The sequence below is a fragment of the Uloborus diversus genome, chromosome 2 (genome assembly GCF_026930045.1).
Source record: "Uloborus diversus isolate 005 chromosome 2, Udiv.v.3.1, whole genome shotgun sequence".
Lineage (NCBI taxonomy): Eukaryota > Metazoa > Arthropoda > Arachnida > Araneae > Uloboridae > Uloborus > Uloborus diversus.
Genome location: NC_072732.1, coordinates 135300644 through 135312952, shown reverse-complemented (window position 1 = coordinate 135312952; position 12309 = coordinate 135300644). Strand labels below are relative to the sequence as shown.

The 12309-nt window shown below is 32.6% G+C and overlaps 1 protein-coding gene across 1 annotated transcript in view; it reads right to left on the bottom strand.

The window, feature by feature from the left end:
- Positions 1–12309, bottom strand: part of LOC129217351 (gephyrin-like) — a 77816-nt gene that overhangs the window by 20660 nt on the left and 44847 nt on the right. The window contains exon 15 of the mRNA XM_054851636.1: positions 5808–5961. Within this exon, the coding sequence (XP_054707611.1) occupies positions 5808–5961 (154 nt within the window). The remainder of the gene's footprint in view (positions 1–5807; positions 5962–12309) is intronic.

Below are 12309 nucleotides of genomic sequence, written 5' to 3'. Positions count from 1 at the left end.
TATTCAAAACTAAATAGTTTTCATGTTCGATGTAAAGCTTAAATCACGTAACCCAATTACTTTCAAAAATGAAATTCCCAGATTTTTCCAGGTGTTTCAAAAAAAATCTATGGAACTTCAGACTTGATTTTTGGTTTTGCAGCTTTATATATGAATCGAAAATTATGATTCTTTTGGAACATGTGCAAAGACAAACATCTTAGTACTAATTCTTAAATATTTCCTTTTGCTGCTACATTAAGTCCTTAGATAAGTACTCGCTTTGGTAATATGCATAACAATTCTGGTTTCATGCATTGGTTGAAGAACAAAACCTATACGCTGCAGAAGATAATGATGAAAATAATAACATTTTTCCAGGCCTAATTTCACAATTGTTTGACCTAATTAATGATTTTCCATGACTATTCCCCAACTTTTTTGATCAAATCAAAATGCCCTAACAATTTCATGTTTCCCAGGATTTCCTGACCCACGGGAACAATGTTCAACTTTTTCCTTGAAATACAATATTGACATAAAACCAGTGATGCCTCTAGTAGTCTCCTCCCCCTCATTTTAACAATATACACAGTGAAGCACCGTTTATATATTTCTCCTTTATACGTTTTTATCAATAGTCCCAGCAGAGTATACACATTAACTTGTACCGTATCACCCCACATTACGCATGGGTCACCAGATTTTTAATAACACTTGCCTGGTCCTTTCCTGCATGTTGGAAAAATTGAGGTTAGGGGGAAAAAAATGATACTATAAAAAATATATGCAGCTTAAAAATGAATATAAGTTCTATGCATATCTCATTAGTACTAACAAACAGTTTAATTTTGTAAAAATATTTACTAACAATGTCTTTTGTTATTTTAACAATAAAAATATTTTTAATAACAAATAATTTTATAAAAATTAAATTAAAACTAAGTAAGCAAACATTTAAGCAGAAATTTACCACCCCTAAGACAGTGCTAAAGAATTTACCATAGCTATTAAATAAATAAAAATTAAACTTACCTCTCTAAAAGGAACCTAAAATAATTTACTAAAAAAAATTATGAACAAATCGCAGTAACGATGATTGCTTCTGAATTGATTACTTTATTGGGATATAATTAAATCCATCAAGAATGACATACCATAAATAACAAGGACATATTATATGCAATACACTTTTTTTTTTGAAAGAAGGTTACTTTCGGGAGTTATTTATTTTTTTCCTTACAGTCAGGGTTCATACTCTATTTGGATAAAAATATTCCATGACTTTTCTAAGACTTTTTCATGACTTCAATGAAAATTTTCATGACCTTGTTACATGAAGAGAATAGCACTATTTAATCTCAAACTTGGTAATATTTTGAAATGAGCATTAGCAAAACATCTAGTATATGAATGCCACAGCCTCATTGAAGCACTTACTGGTAATGGAAAAAATATAAGTGCACACTTAAAAAACTAAACTATTCTTGTTTGTCTTCATCATATAAATTTTCGTAAAGTAAAAATGCAGTGAAACAAATATGATGATGCTTAAATGTCTGATTTTTTTTTTTTTAAACAGGCAGAATGATATTGAATGGGACAAAGGTCATCACTAAGTTTCAATAAATTTGCTTCAAAAGTTACTTTTTAGTGTCAACAGTGCCTTTAATCATCCACGTAACTTGACAGTATTTTGGTTCTTTAAAGTAAAGCCATGTAGTTTAGTTCTTTTTATGTTTTTAAACCAGATCCTTTTTGAAAAAAACATTCAGTAATGAATCAATCTTCTGATTCAAAAGTATATTTGTTTTGTTTACAAATTTGCATATTTCTGGGCTCCCAACACATTTTAGCCATAGAAAAGGGTAAAAGAGGACCACTTTGAATCAAAAAGGGGACCAAAGAGGACCAGTTAGGATTAAAAAGAGGACCTTGGGAGGACCATTCACAGTTAAACCCAGGGTAGCACCAAAAGGCAAATTAGCTGCCTGGCAATAAATATGTGAAGATAATTCGTTAATTAACCAAAATAATGATTTTTAATGATAAATCCTTATCACCTTTTGTACATCTGAACTTCTTATCCATTGAATTATATTATTCACACAAACATTTGGATGAGGGAGGGGGGGGAGTGACAAGCAAGCATGTGACTGACTATCTTACAGAGTAACTTTAATTGTAAAATAAATTTTCTACTACTTAACAGGTAAAAACTGGCTAGTTAAAAATAATCACCCAAGTGACCGATCAATCAGTGCATACCTAATAAAGACCTTTTAGATACAGTTATTACAGTAAACACCTTAGTACATAGTAGTTTACAAAATTTTTCACGTAACAAGTTTAAAGAGAATTCATTTTGATATAAGGTACTGTAAGACAAGAAGATATAGTTTGGAGGCCAGGAGGTCCCCCTCCCTTTCCACAGCCCTTGGTTTTTACACATATTTCCAGCCAAAATATGGTAAGTTTATATACATATAAGAGTTTATGACCAAACACCAAAGCAGGATGTAATTTCTGGCTACGCTACTAACTGACTAAGTTCAAAAATATTAGAGGTTTGCAAATCTTTTCTTCATATGTATGTATTATTTGTTCAGGGACCAAAAAAAAAATTGTAACTGTCTTCAAATACATATAAAAATTAGTGAGAAAGAAATTTTTTTTATTAAAGTTACCATACCCAAAAATATACAAATGCTGCTTAAGCGATAAATACACTGAATGTAAATTTGAGCCTGCTTTTACTGGATAACTTAATGTAATAAATAAATATGTAAGTTTAGATTCATAGAGCTATATTTTCAAATTGAAAATACTCATTATGAGTACTTAAAAAAATAAGGATACAAAGTTTTTAATTTTTAAAAATAAAATTAAATAAAAAAATTTGAGGTAGCACATGTCAAAACAGCTTCCAATTTTAAAAAATATTAAAATAATTACAAGATGCAAAAGGATTGAAATCTTGCACAAGAGAATCAAATTTTCGCAAAGTATGTTCACTGTTGGCATAATTTCCAAAAAAGAAAAAAAAACTCTAAAACTAAACATGACTAAAATTGAACATAAAATATGCTAGTCTAAGATAGCAAATGTGAAAATAACATTCGATTGCGCAAAATATCAAAATATGTACAAGATGCAAACAGATTGAAATCTCAAAGACAAGAAGCAATTCCTCGCGAAGTTCGAGTACGTGCAATGCTGCTATGGTCCAAAAATAAGAAAGTTTATTATCTATTAAAATTAAACAAAAAATAAGCTATTCTATGATGGCGTATGTCAAAATAACTTCCGATTGCCAAAAATATCATAACATTAACAAGATGCAAAAAGATCGCGAAGTGCGAGTAAGTTCAATGTTGCCATGGTTTCGAAAAAAAAGTAGTTTATTGCCTATTAAAATTAAACAAAAAATAAGCTAATATATGGTGGCGTATGCCAAAATAACTTCCGATTGCCAAAAATATCAAAATATTAACAAGATGCAAAAAGATTGAAATCTCGAACACGACAAGCAATTTTCCGCAAAGTGCGAGTAAGTTCAATGTTGCCATGGTTTTGAAAAAAAAAGTAGTCTCTTATCTATTAAAATTAAACAAAAAATAAGCTAATCTATGGTGGAGTGTGTCAAAATTACTTCTGATTGACAAAAATATCAAATTATTTACAAGATGCAAAAAGATTGAAATCTCAAACACGACAAACAAGCACTTTCCGTTAAGTGCGAGAAAGTTCAATGTTGCTATGGTACCAAAAATATAAAAATTAATCGTCTATTAAAATTAACCTAAAAATAAGCTAATCTAAGGAGGTGTTATGTCAAAATAACTTCCGATTGCCAAAAATATCATAACATTAACAAGATGCAAAAGCGAGTAAGTTCAATGTTGCCGTGGTTTCGAAAAAAAAAGTAGTCTCTTATCTATTAAAATTAAACAAAAAAATAAGCTAATCTATGGTGGAGTGTGTCAAAATAACTTCTGATTGCCAAAAATATCAAAATATTTACAAGATGCAAAGAGATTGAAATCTCAAAACCCAGCAAGCAATTTTCGGCGAAGTCCAAGAAAGTTTGATGTTATCATGGTTCCGAAAAAAAAAATTAATTTTTATTGTAATTAAACATAAAATAAGCTAATCTAAGTTAATGAATGTTAAAGTAACTTCTGATTGTCAAAAACGTCAAAATATTAACAAGATGCAAAAAGATTGAACTCGCAAACACAGGAAGTAATTTTTCGCGATGCTACATATCGAACACAAGTTCAGAAAATTCCACTGATGAAACATTCTTGATTTTTTTCAAGTGCGTACGAACCCGTGAAAAATATCGGTAGCAAAATGCTTTGATTTCACGTCATAACTCTTCCCCCAAACTTCTCCTTTTGCTAGATTCCCATGTTACAGCGGTGGGAGGAGTCAATGACGTCAATCTGAAGCGAAATAATATCAGAAAGTCAAGTTCAATAGAAAAACGGCGCCGCGGCAGCTTGTTCAGGCTTAACATAAGTCAGCACACAGTATCTTTTAATGTAATGAAAATTTTTAAAATCTGATTTTTTAGTAAAAACAATACAAAAGCGGACTAAACGGACCAAAATGTTAAAAAGCGGTCTAAAGCGGACTTTACCCTAAAAAACGGATTTTGGCGGGAAAAGCGGACCATTTGGGAGCCCTGATATTTTCAAATGCATATAAATTAATAGGTTCAGAACTTCCAGAACATGTTTAATTCATGACATTGAACGTAGTAGTGGGTCGCATGGATTAGTTTTGCGTGCCGGATGTTGAGATTGGGAACTACTGTTTTAGAGCATTAGAATTCCTCTATTTCTGTATTCTATCGCCTGACTTAAGATCTTTATTTTCTAAAACATTCAACAAATTAAGATAAACTCTGATAAATTTAATAATAAAGTCCTTACGAGTGATGGAATCGAACTTGCATGCAGTTGAATTGCTTTTTTTTGAGTGGGCGTGGCAAAACTAAGAACGTGAAATTTTGCTACTACAGAATATGAAACATAAGAAGTGTTGAAAATAACAGAAAATTCAAAATAAGTCCAGGCAATAAAATCACATTGAAAAAAATGGCAAGCGGCTGCGACAGAAGTGGATGCAATGAGATTTCAAAATTCTGATTTGATTTTTGGAACGTTCAATTTTCCACTTTCAATAGCTTTTATGTGCTATACTGTTAAATCACTCAAGATTTCTAATGCTCTTTTAGCTACTGTTCCTTTCTCCTTGTCCAAGACATTTTTCCATGACTTGACCCGTACGAACCCTGTACAGTGGTTTGCTTTCTGATTGGAACTGAATGGGGAAATTTACTTTTGTTTTGCTGAAAAAGAAACCTCCAATTATCTGGCATGCCGGAAAATTTGAATTTCCCAGCATACTGGTCAACCTCGCTTTTTTCCGGCCTGCTGGATAATGCAGGGTAATACGGTACCCATTATAAGCCTTTTCATTGATATGCTTTTTCCATACAGTCTCTTCAAAAACGTATAAACGGTACTTCACTTCATATCTATTGTAAAAGCATCGATCATACTCTTACGTATTGCTGCAATTTGAGCTGCAAAAAAAAAAAAAAAAAAAAAAAAAGGGGAACAAATTTGAATTTCACATTTTTCCCCCTTTTCCTTACATTTTTCCATCATGAAATTTGCTGCCCCTAAAATCTGCCGCCCTAGGCAGTGGTACAGGTCGCCTACCCCAGGAACCAGGCCTGTATAAAGCTACATAGAACATAAAGTTATACATGCAAAATTGAAGAATAGTTTTAAAAACAATTAATGAAAGCTTACTTCATCTCCTGTTGATAATAAGGCAATCCATGGTTTTTGGTACGTTAAAATAGATTGAATGCCATAAACAGATAATACTCCAATTTCAGCAGCACTGATCCTTGTATTTGAAGGTATTAACAGGGCTCCAGCAGATATGTCACTTCCAATAGCTCTAAACACAAGAATGCTTTTACTTATGCTAATTATAATACAGTGCTGAAAGAAATGATTGGCAAATGAAAAATGAAATATAAAAAAACACACTGAAAGACATTTACGGATAAATCAAAAGGAATAATAACAAATTATTTATGTTTCCCCAAATTGTGGTGACTGATTCACAATGAGTTTCTGAATGAGTTAGATTGAAAAAAAAGTTTAATGCAAATTATACTCAAATCTAATTGTCAAAATTCTTCAAAAATGCTCTTTTGATAGGTAGTACATAACTGTAATGCCATGCTAAGCACAGATGTGCTATCTGAACATTTTGTCAAATTTGAGTTCTTGTCACCACATGGCCATTAGTTAGTAATTTAGTTTACCTAAATCTCAAGTTTTTTGGCAATTTTTGAACGTGAAGTATTAAAAAAAGCTATAGCAAAAAAGTGGTATCTGCACATTTTGTGTAGTTTGCTAAATCAATTTGAAGGTAAGTGACAAATACTAAGCCTTTAAAGTGGTATCTGAACAGTTACCCTTTTTTCCTTAGTAATTATGTAGATACAACTTTTATACCTCAGTAAAGCAGCATATTTAATAATGCAGCAGGTTATTGTAACAGAGTACTAAAATTAGTTTACCTTTGAATAGTTGATACAGGCTAATAAAAAAAACTAATACAAATTTGCAAAAATGTTCCAGTAAATATTCAGCTTTTTCTATTTAAATTTTTATTTAAAATGCAAATCCTAAAAAATGAAATGCATGTAAAATATTCATAACTAATTCTTTTATTCAAAAAAGAAAAGCATTTCATTCTGCAGCCAAATATAATTTTGTTTAAGTATCGTCTGCTGTCAAAATTATCTTCATGCTCAGCAGCGGCGGCCCTAGGCTTTGCGAGGCCCTAGGCAAAGACTTTTTGCGGGGCTCCCGGACCAAATAAAAAATATTAATCATTGCAATAATTACAGGATTGTCCATCGCAAGAGTGATGTCACTCTTCTCCCCCCATGAACGAGACCTCTTAAAAAAAGTGAGAAAACATCTCTAGAAACAGCCCCTTAAAGATTTCAATGACTCAGGTTTTGCCATTCCTTCCACCTGGTGGGCACCTCTATTATTTTATAAATAAAACGATTCTCTCTATTAATGTAATTTAATCCTAATTATAACTAACTAAAATTAACAAAACATTTTTCTCAATACAATCTCTACATATATACATTTAGGATTAACTTTGGAGGGATGGGAGTATCAGGAGAGTGATTCAAAAACCACCTTAAATGCGATATAGAATATCCTCAGTTTGAGGGGGTTCAGGGTTTTCCCCCCGGGGAAAATTTTGAAAAATAGAAAATCCTGCATTTTGAGGCCTTATAAAACAAAATTTGAACGAGAAAAATATCAAGGAAAAAAATAACAAACCAAAACCTTTTATAAGTTTCACTCTTTTGCAAACTAAGAGAATGCAAAATAATTTTTTTTTTGGTTCGACAAATCGTTGACATTGATTGACAGAGGGAGGAGAAAGGACAATGCTTCATCACTTGCTCACATCAGTTTTTGTTAGGGTTAATTTTTGTTCATCTCCCGAACCCAACGACAAACAAAATAATAACTAGTAAAAAATCCATAAAACTCTTAAAAGAAATGGTGTGGAGATTTTCCTACACTAGATAAGAAATAAAATTGAAGTACTTTTCAAGTAAACTCAAATACTTATTTAATTATTTTCAAGAACTCTAGAACAGTTAAACTTATTTAAAGCACTTCATTTGCACTTTCCAGTCTCTGACATTTTAATACTTTATCGCATTGTTCTAAACTTGTAAGAAACTTCTGTTTGAAGTTTTTGTTTTTTCAAAAACTGTAGATTTCCCATTACAGGGTGGAAAACGAAAAAGAATAAAGGTTAGAGCAATATTTTGTTCTTGTGCTAAACAGATTAAGTTGAAGTAAGATGAAAGCAAGCTATAACATAAGAACTTCTAAAGTACTGAATTTGGTATTAATAATTAACAAGATATAAAACATGTGAATCATAAAAAAATATCTCAAGCTATATGTTACAGAAACGTGAGAACCATGATTTATACATTTTTGATGCCAGATGTAGCAAGGAGCTGAATTTGGTACAATTTGGTCTTTCCCCTTCTCCTCACATTCATTAGAAATTTTAAAATTCAAGGTTTGTAACTACATTTTCCAAATGTTCAAGGTTTTCGATGGAAAATAATTTTTTTTTCAAACTTCCTATTTTTTTTTAGGAATGAATCATGCAGTTTTTTGGGAGCAGGAGGCCCCCAACAAGCTATAACTTTTTTAGTTTATAGGTCAATCCAACCCGGCTAACAACAATACATTAATATAGAGACAAGTGTGGTAGAGGAATGTGGAGTCAGAAGGAATGGGATAGCTGCATTTATAAGCAGAAGTAACATAAGAAAAACAAATTTCTAGCCAGTTCAGTAGTTGTAGCAGCTTTAAGACTCTCGTTTGACTCTACTCTGCATCTGCAACAGCTACTGGACAAGATAGAAATACAGCTTAAGTTCAGCCATTTTGGATCGGAGCGCGTGTTTGAGTGGTTGTCTTTTTTGGCAAGTTATCGCATTTGGTGATTTCTCACTGCGAGCAATTATTAGCGGCACGTGAATTGTTTATTAAATAAAGTATTATTTTTGGCTAATTTGGCAAAACCCAAAAACTTTAACTCTGGTAACCCTTGCTCCGCAACAATGAAAAATCTGATCTAAAATTGCTAAACTTAAGCTGATGCATCGGGCTATCTATATAGCGGCTCTAGAAATAAAGTAAGAAATAACAACGTCATAAAAGCACAAATTGCAGATTACTGCATGATACATTGCAGTAATCTGCAATTTGTGTTTTAATGACATTGTTAATTCTTACTTTACTTTTCAGCACAAAGGTATTTATTTATCTAAAGATAGAAATAATTTTATACGCTTTATTTCGGCTTAAAAATGCAGCTGTCCCACTTCTTCCGCAGTTCAATTTTTACCAACTCTCCCCTAATTATAGTAATTACTAATACGTAATGTAAATAAACCTTTGAAAAAAAAAAAGATTTATAAAAAAATTAATCCTAAAATTAATGTAAAAACATCACATGAAATATTACTATAAAAATGAAATGTTTTTAATGCGACCACGTAAAAATCTCCCAAATGTGGTCTAATTTTTCGCAGACCATTGCACACCCTATGTAGCAGAGGTTGAGAATCCCTGTTTGGGAAGAATCTAACTGCCAAATCTTAAGGAAAAAAAACCAAAATAATCACCCCCCCCCCCACCCAAAAAAGAGATTTGAGATTAATATCGAGGGCCAACGACAGACGGTTTCAGTCTATAGCCAGAAGCTAGGGGCCAGACCCTTGGGGGGGGGGGCAGGGGGAGCACATTGTAGCAGCAATAGTGCATGGGTGAAAGGTATCTTTCAGCTCTCAACGGGCGTTAAACAGAGTCTTGAATTTTGACAAGCTTGTTCTATCAAGACGTCAAAAAAAAAAAAAATTAATATGTCAGCGCAGGGGCCCTGAGTGGCTGCAGGGATTGCACGGCCCCGGAGCCACCCCTGATGCTCAGTAAAAATGAATCTACAAAATAAAACATTATGATTGATAGCATCAACACATTCTTTAAATATAAAGAACAAAAAATTATCATGGTTTAGTTTTAAATACCCGAAATTTTGAAAATGGTACTTTTATTAGGCAGATTCTGTTAGGTTTGTATTCTTTACTAATAATAAAGCTGAAAGTCTCTCTGTCTGGGTGCCTGGATATAGTGCCTAGAAAGAGTAGTGTGCCGATCGACGGGGAAAAAGTGAGGTCAGATCTGAGGAAAATCCAAATGGCGCTGCGCTCGAGGAGTACGTTATGCTTCTCAATCAGACTCGTTTTAAATCAGCGATTGCATGCTGATTTCACAGTTTAAAAGCCCCGTTTTTCGGATTGAACTTATTTCTGCGCAAAAGACAAATTCTGTAATAAGTGCTAATTGTTACATGGGTGTTCATTTATTTTTTGAAGCATATAAAATTACCTTATGCTAAGTTATCTTCAATGAAAATAGTAGACTATGAGGGGCCATTCAATAAATACGTAAGGGTCCCGAGGGGGAGGGGGTTGGAAAAGCCTCTACGTACCCTTACTTGGGGGGGGGGGGTCAAGCTCATTCTTACGTAATATTTTCCCAGTCGGTATTTCACATTAGAAATTGCGCGGTCAAGTGATTTGGCAGAGATTATGTTCCATTTGCGTCTGGAAGGTAAGAAACGTGTTAGGATAAAATGTTTTTTTATTTGTTTTACAAAAAAAAAAAAGCATAAAATATAATAAAAGAGTCGCATTGTGTATTGCGTGTTTTATTTGTAATTAATATTACATTTAAAAAAAAAAAAAAAGTCGAAAAAACATTCAGTTTAGATTCTAACTTTTCAGTAACTATTTCTTTACAATAAAAGGTTTAATTTAATAATGTGAATTTAATAACGATTCCAAGATTTGTTATTTTATCATTTTGAAAAACGAAGTGGAATCTTATGTAAGAATAGGGGGATAGGGGGGTTTGAAAAATCTTACGTACCTTTACATGGGGGGAGGGGGGTCAAAAATTGCCAAAATCATCCTTACATAATTAATGAATTTTTAAATTTCATACAAACCCAATATTCGTTAGGCAAATTAATATGAACAATTTCATTTATAATAGATTTATACGTGGTTATTTCAGTTTCATCTGCGGAAAGATCAAGTTATATTTTTTTCTAACAGGGAAAATTTTTTTTAACTGCATAATTCCTGATGGACCTTTTCTTTGGTACTTTTTTAGTAAAGTATGTTGGCAGATTTGGGAAAACTGTCGGAATTGCCTCATCTTTCAAAAAAGGTTTTCCCCGAGGAATCAAAACTTCCTCGCCATTAATAATATGCTTAAAATGCGTTTCAATAAAATGTTTTCCAAAATGCAGAGAACAAATTGAGCAATATTTGTCAAAAACTTTATCTAACCTGGGAATTAACGAATTCCACTTTAGTTTTTCTTCATCTCCTGGAGCTTTAAAAAGCGTAACCTTCTCCTTGAATGTTTTGTATCCACTTTTGCATCCTGGTACGAAACAAGATGAAGCTTTATTTCTTCTAATGTTCAACTTTGATGACTCCATTAAAAGTCTTAAATGCTGTTTCATGAAATATTCACGAAATAAAGGTAAAAAAGAGAAACGCCGCGAAATTGAACGTACACCTCGATGGCACTGCCCTCTAGCGGTTTTCATACAATTTGTCTTCAAGAATCGTGGGGAAAAAAGCGCCGATCGGCACACTACTCTTTCTAGGCACTATAGTCTGGAGGATATCTGGATCTCTGTGACGTGCATAGCGCCTAGACCGTTCGGCCAATTTTCATGAAATTTGGCACAAAGTTAGTTTGTAGCATGGGGGTGTGCACCTCGAAGCGATTTTTCGAAAATTCGATTTTGTTCATTTTCTATTTCAATTTTAAGAACATTTTTCGGAGAAAAATTATCAAAAGATGGAGGAGTAAATTAAGAAATTATCATGACTTGGAATGGGAGAGCCAATCGGCGATAAATTCATCATCCATTATTTGTAAATATACAGGAGAATCAAATGACCTTTTAATTTTTTACTACGGGCAAAGCCGTGCGGGTACCACTAGTAACAAAATAAAGCAACAGCAAAATCCAAATAAAGCAGATGTTTTCAGTATTATTTAATCATACATTAAGCGTATTTTATTAAGCTATTTTTTTCAGATCTGTGCATACCCCAAAAAATGACAAGTAATAGTCACTTACGGTGAAATTAACCTAGTATATGAAAAGGTTTTCAGGCCGAGGACTGCTGATGGCCTTTGAAAAAAGTGAGAAAGGTGACAAATTTGAAAACAAAGGTGACTAAAAGGTGACAAAAAAAGTAACTAAAAGGTGACCAAAAGCAATTTGTTAAGAACTCAAAAAACAGAAAAGGATTATCCCTTTTTACTGACTTTTACCAAAATAGCCCTACATGCCTTTTATAAAGATTTCTACAGTTTCACTTTCAATATATGTTTTAATTTTTTCCATTTTCTTAGTTTCTTCTTCACAATCCTTTCTTTTTTGCCCTTCTTTTTGTTTCTGTTTCAATTCCAAATCCTTTTTCCTTTCACATTCATCCATGTATGTTGCGTAATTTACGTGTCCTTGTTGTGCACATTTAATTATTTCTGGACCAATTGGTAAAGAAAGCAAATGAGGATATTCTTTTTTACAGCGTCTTTAACTATAAGTATGCTGTTTAAAAATCTTTCAGTCCTTGCTGTCTTA